Source organism: Chiloscyllium plagiosum, chromosome 17 (genome assembly GCF_004010195.1).
Source record: "Chiloscyllium plagiosum isolate BGI_BamShark_2017 chromosome 17, ASM401019v2, whole genome shotgun sequence".
In the NCBI taxonomy this organism is placed as follows: Eukaryota; Metazoa; Chordata; class Chondrichthyes; order Orectolobiformes; family Hemiscylliidae; genus Chiloscyllium; species Chiloscyllium plagiosum.
In genome coordinates, this window is record NC_057726.1 from 45,644,881 (window position 1) to 45,664,269 (window position 19,389).

The 19,389-nt window shown below is 41.2% G+C and overlaps 1 protein-coding gene across 1 annotated transcript in view; it reads right to left on the reverse strand.

Moving 5' to 3' along the window:
* The window catches only part of LOC122558424 (retinoblastoma-like protein 2), a 98,637-nt gene that overhangs the window by 64,009 nt on the left and 15,239 nt on the right, over positions 1-19,389 (reverse strand). The window contains exon 4 of the mRNA XM_043706981.1: positions 4,838-4,902. Within this exon, the coding sequence (XP_043562916.1) occupies positions 4,838-4,902 (65 nt within the window). The remainder of the gene's footprint in view (positions 1-4,837; positions 4,903-19,389) is intronic.

The following is a 19,389-nucleotide window of genomic DNA, read 5'->3' on the forward strand; positions in this document are numbered from 1 at the left end:
TGCTCAATTCTTTCTAACAGTGCAACCCAGGCATACCAATGACCACCTATTTCCCCAATGTTAGCCCCAGAGTCTCGAGGGAGTGATTTTCTCATCTCCATCTCAGCAAGAAACATTGTGGTTGGTGTACCCAAAGAGAAAAAATGCTGGAAAATCTCAGCAGGTCTGGCAGCATCTGTAGGGAGAGAAAAGAGCTGATGTTTCGAGTCTAACTGACCCTTTGTCAAAGCTGGTCGGTGTCTCTGTTTCTGTCAGGACTCGCTCACTGTGATCTGCCACTTGTTTCAGAAAGACATGCAGCTTCAGAGGGAGTAGGAGATAGTTTTGCCACTGCCAAATGACCATTGTGACTTGGCAGGATGGAGCAAGCAATGTTTCCAAACTCTCTTAGTTCAACATAGACTGCTGAATAAGAGAATATGCAAAACAAGGGATAAAGATTGCATCACGATGGCTTCCCCAAGGTGCAGGGTAATACTGATTACACGCATTACTTTGTGGGTATGGGAGCAATTGCAGACTGCTCGATTCCCTTAATGTCCAACTGGTATGAGACCATAGATAGCACATCATGCAGATCAATGTCTAGCATTCTAGCAGGGATCATGATGCCTTCACTCTGTAATAGTCCATATTACTAACAGATTTTCAGCCATGAGAAATCAGAGGTGTGCTGCTTAGTGACCAGAGCTAACCATCGATCACGTGGCTCATGATTCAGTGCACAACTCACATATAAAAAGGCCATCAAGCAGACCCAGAGGTGCCTGCCAACACTTCCACCACCTGGACCACTCTGGAGAAGCTTTCCTGTTACTGTTCAGAGTGCAGCACACTATTTGTTGTGCAGGATACAGCAGAACACAATGTCACTATGAGGAGGACTCAGCCTTTGTCAGCTTCTCCCTGTGTACCTGATGACAAGAAGAAAGAGAAGCAGAAGCAGAAGCAAGCGAGGGAAGACGTGGAGGAAATGCAGGACAAGGAGTAAACAATCAACTTTGTGATCAGGATATCACAGAAGTTCAGAACAAGTGTCACAGAAAGGGACTGGCAAAATATACTATTGACAGGGCCAAGAAAAACAGTAACATCAAGCAAGTTATTGAGTGGACACAATGACCTGGAGTGACCATCATCATTGCTCCTGGAAAACTAATCACAGAATACCAACAAACTGAAATAAAGATGAAAACTGATGCAAACCCCACTCAACCCTGACAGCCTTGCCAATATATGTAAACATTATTGATGCTGGACATGAAGGGATAGTTAATAATATCCTAAAATGTTTTAGTAACAAGGTCACCAGACAAAATTTGTCTGACGCTGAGCAGATGGACTGAAACAGAAAAGGTGAGAAAACTGCCTTCAGTTAGTACCCATGAGCACTTGTAGCAAAGGATATTGCCCGAAGTATTGTCTGTAGCCAATAATGTTGCACATCAGGTTTTGACACACTGACAAAATGGCCGCATACATAATCTGGAATTTTACAATTGTCCAATTTTCAGGCAATTATAGTTAGTTACCAGTTAGTTCAAAACTAGAAAAAGTGTTACTTTTATAAATAAAAAAGCCAAATTTTCATTCACTCACGCTCAGTCACAGCCAAAAATATGACCCACATCCCTCTGCAATTGATAGTCATTCACTTTGTCCTTTTCATCTGGAGCCTTTCTACGCTGCAAACTTTCTCTGACAGTAGACCTCCCACTAGAAGGGAGGCAGTCAGGTTGATGAAGCTAGTGTAACAGTTTTCCTTTTCTGTCATTATGGAAACCAGGCCTCAGCTCAGCACATGGAGTATACTAGGAACTCACCATGCACATCATCTTATTTCCTATTTCTGGGTACGGTACACTGAAGCACCAACGAATTGTGTCAACCTGGAAAATGCAATTTATCCTTTAACAATATTTAGCAATTTCAGAAGCTAACTTTGGCATAAAAACTTCAGATTTTATTGTTATGTGTTTGTCTCAAATTCTGATTAAGACAAAAAGATCTTCCAAACAGTGATATTCATGGGGAGGGCGTCGATTGATAAAGGAGAGAAATGAACTAGGATCACTAACAGTGATGTCCACAAAATGTCCACAAGCAGTATTGGAAGCAGGAAGGGGTTCTTGTTTATTGCAGTTGGTAATGAGAGGTGGTGTGTGTGACCTTCACACTCCACTACACATTACACATTTCTGTGCAGTTAGGAAATGACTGACAATAACTGCTGTAGCAAATTAAATTCCAAAACCGGCTTTATGTTTTCTTATAAATAAACTGAGCAACTGCCATTGCAAAATATAAATGAGTGAGCTTGGATTGCTTTAGTGAGAGATAAGAGTATGTGAAACATTAATTGCACAATTTAGCATCAAAACCAGCAGCTTTTTAAATCAGTGGTTTAAAATGTACCCAAACATCCCTTTAATTGAATCCATAACCAGCTCATTTGATTATCAAAAATAGTTAGTACAGTTCAGTACAAAAAATATTTTAAACAAAGAGTATCACAGTTATAGTAGAAAAGAGAAAAATGTAACTTAAAGAAACATACACCATTTAGGTTTCAAATTAGTCCCCAGATTTCAGCCATGTAAAATCTACCTGAAAAGGGTTCAGAAAAATATCTCACTTATTTATTTTTTCTTTAGTAAAACCAAATAGACTATATCCAAATCCTGTTACTGTCATTTTCAACACGAGATACAGGTTTCATCACCTCAGTAATGTGAGGCAGATGGTTCACAAACAAAACGATTTTTTTTCCACAAGTCAGAAATAGGACATGCTTAAACATGGAAACTAGATTGGATTACTTACAACGTGGAAACAGGCCCATCGACCCAACAAGTCCACACCAACCTGCCAAAGCGCAACCCATCCAGATCCATTCCCCTCCATTTACCCCTTCACCTAACACTGCGGGCAATTTAGCATGGCCAATTCACCTAACCTGCACATTTTTGGACTGTGGGAGGAAACCGGAGCACCTGGAGGAAACCTACGCAGACACGGGGAGAATGTGCAAACTCCACACAGTCGCCTGAGGCGGGAATTGAACCTGGGTCTCTGGCGCTGTGAGGCAGCAGTGCTAACCACTATGCCACCCACCAACTATGATGATGGAGTCTTTTCAATTTTCAACGTTATTCACAATGAAGTCACAATTTCAGTTTTACAGTCTGATCAGATTTAGCAAGATGTTTGGAAAGATCTTTTGTGAAATAATTACAAAAAAGGCTCATCTTTTGGTACCAGTTTATCCCTTCCCTCAGAAATAAGGCACAAAACTTCACGTGCAACGAATTATTTCAAAATACAGTGATTGCTTTAATGTGAGAAAATGGGAGGGGGGGGGGGGGCTTACATATAGCAAGATTCTAAGGCATACTGATTAGTGAATGGGCAATTAAATTTATTTCAACAGGTATGGAGTGGAGGTGCACACTGGCAGAACCAAACATAGATGGTCATGGGAGAACATCTACATGAACCATTAGTGTCAGCAATCCCTTCCTAAGCATAAATGTAGATAATGTCCTGAAGTACAATGTCAGCACTATGTGACTTATCACTCTTGCCACTGTCAGGGTTGAAGTCTTATTCCAGAGATTTGAGGACAAAAGTAGGCTTATACACCACAATAACATTGAGGGAGCTCTGCACTGTCAGAGGAGTGGTCTTTTGAATGAGATGTTAAATGGGAGTGCTTCTCAGGTGTATGGAAAATATCTAGTTTGAAGAAGGATAAAAAGAATTTCTCTCAACGTCCTGACCAACATTTATTTCTCAAGAACAGAACTGATTATCATCACATTGCCGTTTTTGTGGGATTTTTCAGTACACAAATTTACTGCCTTGTTTCCTTTACCACAATACTGACTACAGCCATCTTAGAAGCATTCATGTGTTCGTGACAGGTGCTTTATTAAGGAAAGACTGGAAAGAAAATCAGATGGAGAGGTTTAATTGGATTAAATCCCATAAAGGCTTTAGTGTGATGCAAAAGCTTAATATAATTTTGGGAACTATGGCAAGGATATGTAGTTTGATTGTTATATTGTAGCCAAAACAAATCCAATGGGCAGCAAAAAGCCACAGAACTAAAGTTAGTAATGAAAACAGTAACCACAGGCAGCCCAAACAGCTTCTTCCTTGCTGTATTTAGACTTCAGAATGGATCACTCAAACTTTATGTTGATCTCGCTCTTTGTGCGCCTTCTCTGCAGCCGTAACATTGTATTCTTCACTCCATTTTATTACACCAATACACTTTGTATCGTATGATCTGCCTGTATTGCAGGCAAAGCAAAAAACTTTTCACGAGCAAGGTACATATAACAATAATAAATCAAATCAAAAACAAGCCACCACATAAAATTTGCTGGATCAACACACTATATGCAATGGAAACAACGTTTGATGGTGTGTTTTAAATTAAGAACAATTGTAATATGAAAATCAAACGGAAGAGATTACAATAGCTTAAAATAATTGTTGGAATTTAAGAAACTGTAGATTCAGCACGTAACCTGACTATTGAGAAAGGTCAATATTTTGAAGATATGTCAGCAAAACAACCATATAGCAGCTTTCAAATTCAATAAACATCTGTTTGCAAATCCTGACATGAAATAAAAAAAGTTACATATTGAAGCACACCTGATGTATTACAAAGCTCATGAACTATCTTTGAAACCATGGCTTTAAGATATCCAAGTTAACATGCTTTGAATTATTTACACAATAATTATAAGAAAATGTTTTACCATTTGTTTCTAAATTATTCTGAATTATTTTTGCACTAGATACTCACAATGATTTGCCTACTTACCTTTGGTCTGAACAAACAGCACCCAGCAGAAGTTGAACACTTCAGAAACTGTACAAGGCTGTCGTCTGTTGAGAAAGAACATTTAAAATCAGTACTTGTTATATAATTTACTATGCATCAAAAGAACGCACAGCAGTGACCAGCATTCTTTGAGCAGATCATTTTAGAAAATTGCTTTTTTGATTGATTTTTGTTTAAATCCAATAATTTGTTCATTTCACCATAAATATTTACAAGTTTTCTTAAATTCAGCGTGAAATGGACAGAAGAACAAAAAGTCCTTTCCTGGCAACACAGACATAAAAACTGGTCAAAGTCATCAAACTGGTTATTTGTCACAAATATTTGTGACTATGGACATATCGTTCAATTCAAAAAAATGTCTACCTATATGTTAAGTATTTTCCACTCATGTCTGCTTATCCACAGATAAAGTATTTTCATAACTTAGGAGTTGTTGGCTTCATAGGTTTGTGAGACTTAAAATTAATATAACAACTGTTCTTGACCCTTTGAAAACCACTGTACTTTTGAAAAGCCAAGGAAGAATTGATCCCTTATACTTCTAAGACAACAGTTGGGCCTGATTTAATCTCAAAGCAAATGGGCTTTACGTGAGTTTAAAATTGAACCCAACAAGTTCACTGATGATTTTGAGGTTGACTGCATTTGATTACTATTAATTTCTAACAGCAGTGATCAGAAATGTTGCAGCAATCTGTAGTACAGCTCCTTGCAGAAATTAGAATTACTCAGCTTTCCATGAATTAATAATACATCGTCCAAACAACACCAAAGCACTTGGCTAATGTAAGAACTGACAGCAATTTCTCAGTACAGTCCAAACATGAATTCTGTGGGGTGGTAAAAACCATCCTAGCAGCAAGAATCAGAAAAAGGGACTGACAGAGTGCGAATGCAGAGTGGAACGGTCAGAGACGAATGGAGGTGAATAACAGAAGAAAGTAAAAGTCAAGAGGAATAAAAAGGCAGCAAGGCATAACAAAGCAGAGTGGGATCAAGGATTGTTTGGGACAAGTGATAGAACATGGAATCTGCTGGCAGAGGAGGAGATCTTCCATGATTGGTGAGCATCACAGGAACAGGAATCTATATTGGACACAGACAGAAACATTAGTAATTAAATTGTTGAGTTTCCTTTGCCTTTGTTATGAACAGGGTTTTATTCATTGCCATCTTCTCAATAACAGGGCCACTTCTGCCAGAACCTACATTCGATAACATTAAAGCGACCTTAGTGGATGTCTCCTGTACTGTCCAATTAAAAGAGGTATCAATACAGAAAGAATAAGTAGCAAAGTTGGAACAAATTAACCAACTATCACTGACCGTTTATCCACACTGAACAAAATTAGGAAACATGCTCTTGTATCAAATGATTAAAGTGTGATTTTTTTTTTAAAATGCTGATGCTCAGAGACTGGCGTGTGCTCAAACAAGGAACACAAAGTTAGCATTCAGGTACAGCAAGCATGCAGGAAGGCAAAGTGCACATCGGCCTTCGTTGCAAGGAAATGCAAGAATAAGAAACTTGCAAAAAAAATCTTGTAGGCTTTGGAGAGACGACACCTAGCGTGTTGTGCACAGTTCTGGTTTCCATATTTTAAAAAAAAAAGAACTTCCACTGAAGATAGTGCATCAAAAGGTTCCGAGGACGAGAGGACTGCCCTAGGCATAATGCTGAACAAATATGCGCCTATGTCCTTGCAGTTTAGAAGAATGATCCGTGATCTCATTAAAACAAATCAGATTCTGAAGAAGATTGACAGTGTTGTCACACAGTAAGTTTCCCCTGGCTAACAAATCAAAAACCTGGGGTCACAGGATAAGGATCACTCATTTAGGACAGCGATGAGAAGCAATTTATTTACTCAAAACACTGATTCTTAAGAATTCTGTACTGGATTACATGTTGTCGAATATATCCAAGGCTGAGATGCATAGATTTTGATCTCAGGGAATTAATAAGGTTCGATATAGAAAAATGACAGGCGCCCTTATAAAAACATACAGGATTCATAGGGGGCTTGACAGGATAGAGGCAGAAAGTGGTTTCCCCTTGTGGTACTACATAGCATATCTAGAGTAAAGGGGCATGTTTAAGATGGAGACGACTGTCAAGATGGCAGCAGAGTAGGAGCTCCTCCGCTCTGTTTATTTCTAGTTTTCTTCACTTATTTCCCCTTTGTCCCCCTCTTGGGGTTCTCTCCTAAGGTACAGCGAGCTGGCAACATGAAGCGGAGCGGGCTGGGGGCCCCAAGCAGAGTGATGGTTGTCAGACTGGGGACCAATGTGGGCAGTCAGCAACTGGCAAGCCCAGGCACACCATGTGTGGAAGCTCCTGCGCTGATCTACTGAAAGACTATATTATCTTTTTAACTTACTCATTTTTCTAATCTATTAACAACTATTAACAACTGTAAGTAATGTAACTTTTTTTCTCCTGTCTTTTTCCCTTTTATTTCTATATTTTGTATCTAAGATCTGTGCCTTGGTACGTTGCACTTAAAATGGCGCCATATGGGGCAATGTCGTACACTTTATCACATGTGTGGAAGTACAGTGAAATAAAAGGTTCTTCTATTCTATGAGGAGGAATTTTTTCTTTCAAAGGCTAGTGAATCTGTGAAATTCTGTATTGCTGGGAGCTGTCAAGGCTGGATCATTAAGTATGTTCAAGGCTGAAGCAGATAGATTTTTAATCATTAAGGGAATCAAAGGCTGAGGGACAAGATCAGCCATGATCTCAATGAATGGCTAAGCAGACTGGAGGAGCGAAAATGGTCTACCTTTTCTCCAATGCCTTTGGCCTTAGGGGACCATAAAAACGGAGGTGGTCAGCTGTGGTCATACTGAATGGTGGACCAGGCTTGAGGTGTTAGATGCTCTTCTGCGGATATCACATGGAATGATTTGGATTGGCTGAAGACTGACATTTCAGCTGATGTGGATCTCAAGAGGAGCAGGAGTTGGATTACCCATTTGACAATTCTGGCTGATTGAAAATTCTTCAGGCTCATTTTTTGCAGTATTGTGCTAGGTTCCCCTTTCATTGGGGATGATAATATTTGTAGAGCCTCCTGATCCTACTAATTTTTTAATATCCATCACCATTCACAACTGGATGTGACAGGATGTAGGCTTAGAGCCCCATCTCTTGTATGCTGCTTCTGGTGTTTGCCAGTAGTCCTGTATCAACACCTCATTTTTAGGTATGCCCAGTGCTGCTCCTGGCATACCCTCCTGCACACTTTGTTGAACCAAGGTTCATCCCTAGCTTGGTTGTAATGGGGTAAACTGAACCAGGAGGTTACACATTATTAAAGTTGAAACAATTCTTCTGCTGCTGATACCCCATTGCACCGTCTAGACACCCATTTTAAATTGCCAGATCTGTTCAAAATCTACACTGTTTGCCTTATCTCTCCAGATACTTGCCTGGCAGTTTTTTTTTTCTCCCCCTGATCCTTTGCAGCTTGTAACAATGCAACAGTGCTCTTGGTACTTTCATTTTGTGACCAACAGAGAAGTCTGTTTTTACTGGAAAAGCTATCAGCACATTACGATACACAACGTGAGGAAAAAGTGAAGACTTGCATTGTCTTTCAAAACCTCAGGACGTCCCAATGTGTTTTACAGGAAATTAGGTGCGACAGTGTCTCAATGTAGGAAATCCATCAGTTTCACAGAATGATTAGGGGACAGAGCCGGTTACTCAGTCCGCTTTGTCTGCACCGGTTCTTTGAAGGAGCAAAGTCACCACTTGCTATTCCCCTGCCAGCATCTCTATCCCTGCACGATCTGCCCTTTCAGATAACAATCCAGGTCCCGCTTGAACGCAGCTGCTTCCACCACACTCTCAGGCACAGCATTCCAGAGCCCAAATACTCACTGTGGGAATATGGTTTTCCTCACGCCACCGTTCTTTCTTTGCTTAAATTTCCTTAAATCCGTTTCCCTCTGACTTTCAATCTTGTACTAATGGGATCAGTTTCACCCTCTCTTCTCTATCCAAACCCTTCATAATATTGTATACAAATCTCTTCTCTCAACTGTTTCTTCTCTGAAACAAAATACAGTAATTGAAGCTCTTTGTTCCTGCAGCCATTCCTGTCAATTCTTTGCGTGCCCTCTTCCTCACATTGTTCCTGAAGATTCTGTTCAAAACTGGATAAATATTACAGTCACAGCTGAACCAGTGCTTTCTACAAATTTAACAGATCATCTTCCCTCCTTTTGTGCCCCACACCTCTATTATAACAAGAATCATTGAATTTACAGGACAGGAGGCTATTGGACCCATTGTCTCTGTACAGACTCCCATAAAGAGCTACCCTGCTAGTTCTATTCTCCAGTCCTATCTTTGTAGCCCTCTAAATACATCTATATCTGGATTTTCCACCTCATACCTTGAAGAAATATTCTGCACATCTGTTTCAAAGTGGATAACTTTACATTTTCTCACATTATATTCCATCTGCCATTTTCTTGCTCATGCACAAGCCTGTCCAAAATATCCTGAACTCACTTTACATCTTCCTCATAGCACACATTCCCACTTAGCTTCATATCAGCCACAAGTGTGGAAATATTCTACTTTGACCCCAACTCCAAATTATTGTGGACGATGGGAGGCCCCAAGTACTGATCCTTGCGGTGCCTCATAGGCCTGCCAACTCAAGAGTGGCCCATTTAATCCTACTCAGTTTTCTATCTGTTAGCCAATCATTAATCCATGCCAAAACGTTACTTCCCTTCCCACGTGCTTTCTAACTAATATTCTGCGGGGAATTTTACCAAGAGCCTTCTGAAAATCACAAGTATCCAATGCCAATCAGCTCTCCAGTATCAATGTTGAATGTAATATCTTGAAAAAAATGCCAACAAATCAAACACAATTGCTCATTGGGCATAGCATTAATTTGCAAGTCAGGTCATTACTGGTTAGGTGTCTATTTAAGTCCATCCTTTATAATGGGTTTTAGCAATTTCCTCCTAACAGGTCTGAGTGCTCAGTCTTTTCTCTTGCTCCCTTGTAAAATAGCAGGGTGACATTTGCTATCATCCAATCTGCAGGAATCATTTTACAATCTGTAGCATTTTGGAAGATAATCACCTACACAAAAATGATCACCATAGCCACCTCCTTCAACACTCACGATGGTATGTACAGCATTGTTCTTGGTAAAGACAAATCATGCCTACCTCATTGTGTAACCACCCCTTTGGTTCCTCATCGATCCTACTTCTCTTTTTACCATCCATATACGAGATCTGATTCCCTATTAGCTGTCAGTATCTTCTCAATCTAGCGATTCGCTTCTCATCCTTCCCCCCCACCCCCTGCCAATTCCCCTCTGAACTTTAGATATACAACCTGATTCTTAAAATCTGTTATCCTCCTGGCATTTACTATATGTCAGGGTTTTCCTTCTTAATTTAAACTTTACATCCAAAGGAAGCTCTAGATTTGCTTGCCCTGTGTTTCTCCTTTGAGAGAATATAGTCAAATCGCAGGGGGTCCATGCACAACTTTGTGTCAACTGAAGCTTCAAGATAGCCAAGGAGATCCCAACGTAACTCAATTTGCCTACAAACATACTCAAAGACCAAAGAAAATGGAACAGTGATACACTAAATATGAAACATGTCTATCTTACAATGACCTGACTTGCATAGTATAAGGCATTGGGAGTCAACAAGTGTGGCACTGGAAAAACACAGCAGTTCGGCAGCATCCGAGGAGCAGGAGAGTAGACGTTTCCCTTCATCATAAGCCCTTCATCACAAAGGGCTCTCCTGCTCCTCAGATGTTGCCTGACCTGCTGTGTTTTTCCAGCACCACACGTTTTGACTCTGATCTCCAGCATCTGCACGCCTCACTTTCTCCATTGGGAGTTAGGAATAGAGAAGCTCTAATTTTTTACTGCTTTGTATTGTCTTTGGAAGCATGTGATACAGTCAACTAGGTCAGTGACACATTAAACATGTTTTCCATGGTTTTGTACTTCAGTGTGAAATCCCAGATCAACTCCACATCCTTCGTGGCTTTAGTAAAGATACAGGCAAGTGTGTGAGCAAGAAATCATCGAACTCTTCAGGGCCATCAGCTTCCTTGATTAAATAATGTTCTACAACTACGACTGCCTCATCTATCAGTTTCATCATAGAGCATACAGCACTGTCCACCTTGGAATAGATTTCCAAATTTGTCTCTGCTGAAATTTCTGTGCTGGCATCCCACAGGTAAGTAAAAAGAAGCTCGTTATCAGGTAGTTGGCCTGAACCGTCTCCTTCTCAGAACCCCATCTGCCTTTCGTAGCCCACTGGAACCTGGCATGGCTTCCATCACAAATCTTCCAGACCACCTCCATTATGAGGTTGGCTTCTAGAACAGTTGGTAGTGTTCAAGCTTCTTAATCAATGGCTTTTCTGACTGGAGAGATCAGCTAACGTGAGTAGTTTGTTTTTAGATTCCTACTCATCTCCTGGTCCATTTGCTGGAAGTTTGGTCATGGTGTTGGGAGCCAAGAACATTGCTGGGGTACACGAGGGAGTTCTTTGTTAATTATCATTTCTGTTGATACATTTTATTCACTTTCCTCTTCTGCTCTTCAAAATGCTGGAGATGATTCAGGTAATTTTGGTAGCCTCACACTAAGTGTAGTGTCACAACATTCGCACAACATAACTTCTTAAGCTTCCTCATCACAAGAAGCAACAACTTCTGGGTGCCATCCATGTTGCTGCAGTTCATAGCAATGACACTTCCTACTTCACTCTCCACCGTTAATGTTAAAAGGTGGAACAGGTAAACAGCAATCTCGTAAAACAGAATAACTGCCTACTTTTGTCTGTGATAAACATGGTTCAGTACACATTCATTCAGGATGTGGACTAAAATAATTATCAGTCAAATTATCTGTTATTGCTTGGCATAACTGCTGCAGTCACACTATCTGTATGGAAGAGAATGCTGTGCCTTGTCCTGAATTGGTTCAGCCATCTTTGCAGGGTGATTCCCCTTTCCAGCAGGATTGTTCAGAGACCGGAACATTCTCTGCTGGAGTTGCCTTGAACCATATTAGCAGAGCTTCACCAATGTCAGGATAGACAGCTGTTCTCATCCTCTTCCCAGATGGAGAGAATGCCTCCTTGTCAATCTGTTCGCTTTGTATCCAGAACATATGACAATAAAAATCAATTACTGTGTAGGTCCTGATCAATATGATGGGTTTTTTTTCGCTCAAAAGAAGATCAACAGGGGATCCAATATGGGAAGATTGCTTTGCAGAGTTCCACACTGTATCACGGGCAGACAAAGCCCTAACCCACCTTACCCAGGTCGTTGCTGTATTCTAGGACTCTGAAAAGGTTGTAGAGTCCTAGAAAGGTCGAAGAAGGCACTGACCTGCATTTCCGCTGTCCAGGGATACCGAAGAAGGTAGCAGGCTCACCCGAGGCCTGAAGCTGCAGACTCCTCGGGCTCTATTTCTTACCAGACCCTGGTATCGGAGCTCACGAAATCTCGCGAGATGCCCGAGAAGCAAATTGAAGAGAAGCTGGCCCGATCTCAATCGTGCTGCAGCTGGGAGACCTCGGGAAAAGGTCAGACAAGGTCAAACACAGGGTCACAGTGGTGGAAGCTGAGACCAATTCCTTCAAGGTTAGGATCCAGGCCATGAAGACGCAGGTCCATAATTTGCTTGACCAAGTTGATGATCTCACTAACAACGGCAGGAGGAAAAGTATTCAGATTATTGGTTTGCTGGAGGGAAAGGAAGGTGAGCGACTAGTGGAATTTATTGAGGATTGGCTGCCGAAGTTCCTTAGCTTGGAGTCTGGAATGGGAAGACTGAAGATTGAGAGGGCTCACTGGGTCATGGCATGGAGGCGGGGTCTGGACCAACATCCTCGCCCTATCCTGGTGCGGTTCGACAATTATAGAGACAAGCAGAGAATCATGGAAGCTTCCAGAATCCAGGGGAAGGATCCAACGGGCTTAGTGTACAAGGGCTCTGGGATCATATTTTTCCAGGACTTCTCAGCAGTGGTGATCCGGAAGAGGAAATCTGATGATGGCATTAAGGAAATACTGAGGGGACTTGGGATCCAGTACTTTCTAAGGTACCCAGCGGTGCTTCGGATTACCTTCAATGGATTTGTACACTTCTTTGACTCATCAGAGAAGACGAGAGATTTTGTGGACAAGCTAACTTAGTCTGAATGATTTAATATGTACAGAGAATAACGTTATTTGAATAAGTCTGTCTTTTAGAAAAGGAAGTCATGTTGGCTTTTCTTTTCCCTTTTCTTTTTGGCAATAATTTGGGTTAAATGATGCTCAGGAATTGAAGTTAAGCTTTATCAGGGGATGGGTGGTACTTACTTACTATTCATTATTAAATTCTTTCTTCACATTGTTATTCTTTCTTGTATTTTTATGGTTGCTTGTGTTTGCCGTGCGGCTCTAGCTAAGAGAGAAAATAGTTGGGATGGCTAGACGCTATTTACGGGCAGTTTCAGACTGGTTCAGGCATTTAAACGCCATGGTTGCTGTATTGGCAGCAGGGCAAGAAGTTGGGTTTTGGGGTGTGCAGGTTGAACTCCCCTATCTTGTGCTATTGGTGCTTTATATGTGGTTTTTTTTGGTTTTTGTTGTATATACAGAGGAACCTCGATTATCTGAATGAGAAGGGTGGGCACTATTTCATTCGGATAATTGATTATTCAATTAATTGCTTCAATGCCTCTCCTCTGGGGCTCAGTTTTCTGAAATTTCTTTTTTCTCTCGCTTTGTCTGCCTTGCTCCCTCCCTCTATCTCAGGGTTGGTTTCTGAGCAGACACACACTTGTGTGTAAGGGACCTGCAGTATTGCTGAAGGACCCCCCCCCACCTCAATCAGTTCAATGGGATTGACACAGCAAGCCCTTGCTAAGTCCGCTCCCCTGTTCAGGAGACTAGGCAGCAGCACTCTGTCTGCGAGCCCCCACCCCTCCATCTGCCCCCACCCCCAGCTCTTTCCAAGCCCATCCCCGTCCACCACTCCACGCACCTCCCTCCCCCCAGCAGCCAGACTGGATGCCAACAGCAAGTCTGCTGCTGTCGTTTTTTTGGGGGGGGCAAGGGGGGGAAAAAAAAAGTGGTGGCAGTGAGTCTCAAATAACACACACACACACACACAATGTTTTACTGTAACCTTTTGACAAGTTCCACATTTGCCCTGTAGGGACAATGTTGGAGAGATTATCTGGGGAAGGTGGTTTAGTGTACACCCAGTGTAGAACTCCAGGGAGAATGCGGGAAGAAAGAGAGGGTAGATGGTCAGTCATTTGGAGATGTCCTATTGACGCCAGGACTGTTCTCAGCAGCATTTCAGTTAGCCGAGTTCATTTTTGATCATTGTAAACAAAAGACACGATCAGTGTTGAAACACCCCTTTGATATAATGTTGCTATCAGGACCCGGAGATCTTCTTTGGATTATCCAAAATTTGGATAATTGATATTCGGATAATCGAAGTTACTCTGTAGTCTTTGATCATTGACTAGGTTTGTCAACTGTAGTGTTTTAGCTTGTATAGTTTTTATGTTCTGTGGATTTTCTTTTATTAAGGCTCAGTGATTTGTAATTCAAGTTCTTCCTATCTGGAGTGTAAATGTTACTACAGAAAGGTATGGCTAATAACTCTTTTAAAGAGTATACCTGGAACATCAAGGGGAGTCACTCACCAATTAAGATGAAAAAGGTACTCTCGAGTCTTAAAAAGGAAAAGGTGGATATTGCTTTATTGCAGGAGACACAGTTGGATGATAGGGAACATCTGGAATTGCAGCAGAATGGCTTTGATCAGGTTTACTTTTCATCTTTTAATATTAGGAGTAGGGAAGTGGCCATATTGGTTAGGAGGAATCTCCCATTTAAGTTATTACAGTGTGTTAAAGACACACAGGGGAGGTTCGTAATCCTTAAAGCCTTGATAAATGGGGAAGAATATGGGATTTTAAATGTCTACTGTTCCCCCAACCCATTCCCTCAAATTTCTGGTAGATGTGTTCTCTAAATTGATTAGCCTTGAATCTCAGCATATCATCATAGGGGGAAGATCTTAATGGTCTTATGGATCTCGCGTAAACAGAATGCCCAAAGGCCCCCCCCAACCCCGATACCTTCTTTACAAACTAAGCAATTAGTGAATTTGCGTGTAGAGTTAGAGTTGGTGGACGTCTGGAGGGATCTCCACCCTACAGATAAGGATTTTATATTTTCTCCCAATCCGCACAGGTGCCACACTAGGATCGATTTTTCCTTTGACCCCCGTGGCATCCTTGGACTTGGCACAATTGGTAATATTGCCATCTCCGATCACGCGCCAGTGAACTTGTTGGTTAAGATTAAGGACACTGTAGCAGGTCCGAAACACTGGCGAATGGATCCCTTTATCCTCAAGGATAATAAGTTAGTGGAGTATTTCTCTAATGAATTCAGAGCGTTTTTAGACACAACTCAGGTTCGGCTAGTAGTCCGTCTGTCCTTTGGAAACTGCTAAAGCTTATGCCAGAGGTTTAATTGTCTCCTATTCCGTCAGTAGGAAGTGGCAGAAGGGCGAGAAGCAACGTCTCCTTAGAGCATGGTTGAAGGCAGCCAAGAAGGCTTACTTTGACAGGCCCACCGTAGCTAAGCTACAAAGGATTACAGCGCTGCGGTCTACATTGAATTCCATGCTCATGCAGACAAAGAAGGAGCTTACTTTTGCAAAGCAAAGGCTGTTTGAGCATTGGTGACAAACCAGGCATGTATTTAGCATATCTTGCCCAGAAAAAAAAAAGTGCCCTCAAACCATTATATCGATCAGGGAAGGTGCTGGAAACCTAACCTGTGATTTTAAAAAGCTTAATGCAGCATTTCAGAGACCTTACTCTGAATTATGCCAGTCTGAAGGTTTTGAGGGTGGACTGGCTAGGTTGGAGTCTTTTTTCAAGAATCTGGAGCTTTCGGGTGTAACCACTGAACAAGAGTCTTTTCTCAATGTCTCCCTGTCAGAGCAAGAGGTGCAGGAAGCTGTGAAGCAGCTTCAGAGCGGAAAGGTGCCTGGTCCTTAATGGACTCCCCACTGAATTTTAAGGAATTTATAAGCACATTGTCAGGCCCAATGCTCAACATGTTGAGTGACTAATACAGTCATGATCGTCACCCACCATCTGTAAGAGAGGCGAATATCTCTTATTCTTAAGAAAAGGAAGCCCCTGGAGGATTGTGGTTCCTATAGGCCCATTTCACTTTTTAATGTTGATTTTAAAATCCGTCCTTAGACTCTGGCATTAAGGCTGGAAACTGTGTTGCCCTCAATTATTAAAGATGATCAGATGGGTTTTTATGAAGGGCCGCAGATCTTCCAATAATGTTAGGAGATTGCTTCACATAACTTAGGTATGTCAACAACAGTCTGTACAGGAACTGGTGATCTCTGTAGATGCAGAAAAGGCATTTGATCGGGTTGAGTGGCCAGACTTTCTTTGTACTCTAGAATGGTTAGGCTTGGGCAAAGCCTTTATAAGATAGGTAAAAGTTCTCTCTCGTGACCTCTCGCCACGGTTCTCACCAATGTTGTGCGATCAAGCAATTTCAATATTTTTAGGGCAATTAACAGGGCTGTCCCCTTTCACCACTACTTTTACATTGGTGACAGAGCTGCTGGCAGAGGCCATTCGTAGTGATCCTAGTATAATCGGTTCTAAAAGTGGGTCAAAATCACATAAGATTTCATCGTCCGCGCACAATGTCTCATCTTTTTGTCAAACCCAGCAGTTTCAGTGCCTCGTTTGATACAATGTACAAATTCACTCGGCACCTTTAAGGGTTACAAGATCAGTTTTGCATAATCACAGGCTGTGCCTATGGGTGGTCTTATGAAAGCACTACGTTTTGAGGGTGAATCTTGATTCCCTTTTAAGTGGTCACAGCAGGGCTTCCTGTATTTGGGTATATTCATTACTCCAGTTTTCGATCGGTTGTTTAAAGCTAGGTTTGTTCATTTATTTGACAAAAACCAAAACAAGACCTTTAAAAGATGGGAGACCCTTCTGGTGTCTTCGTTAGGTCAGACATCCCTCATTAAAATGACGTATGAGCTATCTAGCAGGGACCCCTTTCGTTTTTTTTCAAATTACAGATTTCATTCAAAAAAAAAGGACTACACTTTTAACCAATCCCTATGGATCCGACATAGAGAAGGGTCAGTGCTAAGAACACACTTTCTGTCAGCATGCTTTATCACCGGTGTGTGTGGAGATGGTGGTGCTGGGCGCATGTGGATGGGGGCCGCTCACCCCGCAGATGAGATCAAACAGCGTTGCAGGATGTGGGAGAGAGAGTTGGGTGTTGCGATCTCCTCAGAGACATGGAAAGATACAAAAATGTGAGCAAGATCTTGATTTGCAATAGGACTCATGCTTTACTGTTGAAGATTCTCGACAGGGTCCACTTGGCCTAGATCAAACCTTTAACCAGGTATATCTTAAACATGTCCCAAGAACAAAGTGAGTACAGGCACTCTCACGCATTGCCTCTGGTCCTGCTCGAAAATACTGGAGTGCTGAGAGGGTCTTGGGGATAAGTGTGAAGATAGACCCGATTTCTCTTCTTCTTGGCCTGCCCAGTGTATGCCCCGTAGATGAACATAAGATAAAGCTTTCAACATCCTTTCTTTTGCGCAAGGAAGAATATGCTGTTAGGTTGTCAGGGTGGCATAAGATTGTTACGGAACATATCTCTTTGGATTTTCTTATAAACATTCTCAGTTGTATGGTGCACCATATTTATAAGACATGGCTGCCCTTTTTGGACCATCAGGACACAGGTCTGTCTGGGGCACTAATAAGGGCTTTTATATAGCTGTAACGATTGTGTTTTACGAGTCTAATATCCAGAGGGCGAACTGCGAACATATGAATGTGTGTAAATTAACGCTCTCGATAGTTCAGAGCTAGTGTTTTGACTCACTGAGCCATGTTATCATTGTTATTTATTAGTTAGTGGTTAGTTATTAGAGATATATATATAAATAAAACAAATATTATAATATATATAACAAATATTATAATATATATAATATTATAATATATATATATTTATTTGTGCACGAGTGCAGGTTTTTTTAGTTCTTTGTACTTTTTTGAATTATATTGTTTTGCATTTGTAGTAATGTCAAAAATCCATTTTTCTATAAAAATATATTTAAAAAAGATTAACACCTACCTTGCTGCATCACTGCAGTTTGTGAATTTTAGTTTAAGTCACATTACAGTTATACAACTGGTACTTTCTCATGTGCTTTCAACCAATACTGTCACCTGCACATTGAGATAACAGTCTGGAGTATCTTGGGCTGTGGGTGACTGCACATTTCCTGTCCCAGAGGCTGCTTGCTCATTATCTCCAAGTTAGGCTCTTCAACTCCTACAGTATAGTAATGCTCATTTATTTATATATGTACAGCAGGGTGGCTCAGTGATTAGCACTGCTGCCTCATAGCTCAGGGATCGGGTCTCAATTCCACCCTTGGGTGACTGTGTGGAGTTTGCACATTCTCCCAGTGTCTGTATGGGCTTTTTCTAGGTGCCCCCATTTCCTCCCTCAATCCAAAAGATATGCAGACTAGGTGGATTGCTCATAGCATCCAGGGATGTGCAGGCTAGATGGGTTAGCCATGGGAAATGCAGGGTTACAGGGATGTGGAGAGGGGTAGGTCTAGGAGGCGTGCTCTTTTGGAGTGTCAGTGTGAATTTGATGGGCTGAATGGCCTGCTTCCACACTGTAGGGAGTCTAATGTTTCAATGATCCCAGACATCACTCTTCACATGTTTATTGTAGATTGCATAGTTCTGCCTTCAATAAGAACTAAGTCACCAATCAGTTACATCATAGATTAGATGAATCTCTTTCCACTACATCACCAGTAGGAGTTGAGCAGAGAACAAATAATGGGGTGAACCTTTCCGCTTGCACGACCTTCACTGGGACGGTCACTAAGTTTTTGTTTTCAAACATCTATGCACTTGATTATAATATGCACAGGTTTCGGCAACCAAATCCTTGCTTTTTTGGTTGTCAAATTTCAGACAAGTAAAACAAGTTAAAGTCAATTACTGAGAAGCTATCCTGTGCTGCAAGACTGTGTATGATGCTAACACTGACTATTGATATGGATCCATCATTTTTATACTAACTCTGATAGAAGCAATTCAAACACTTCAAAATAAAGTCACAAAAACATGTATCTGAAATAGGTGGAGAAGACCAGCTATAAAATTACAGCATTTCATTTGCTTTGATGAAATCACTTACTATTGATGCACAATTTCTTTGAAAAGCATTTTGTAATTACAGCTGCATAGGAATAGTTTCTTTCTTTTTTTGTGGGTTGACGGTGTAAAGGAAAGAGAGAGAGAGAAAGAAAGAGAGAGAGAAAGAGAGAGAAAGAGAAAGAGAGAGAAAGAGAAAGAGAGGGGCGAGAGACAGAGAGGGGCGA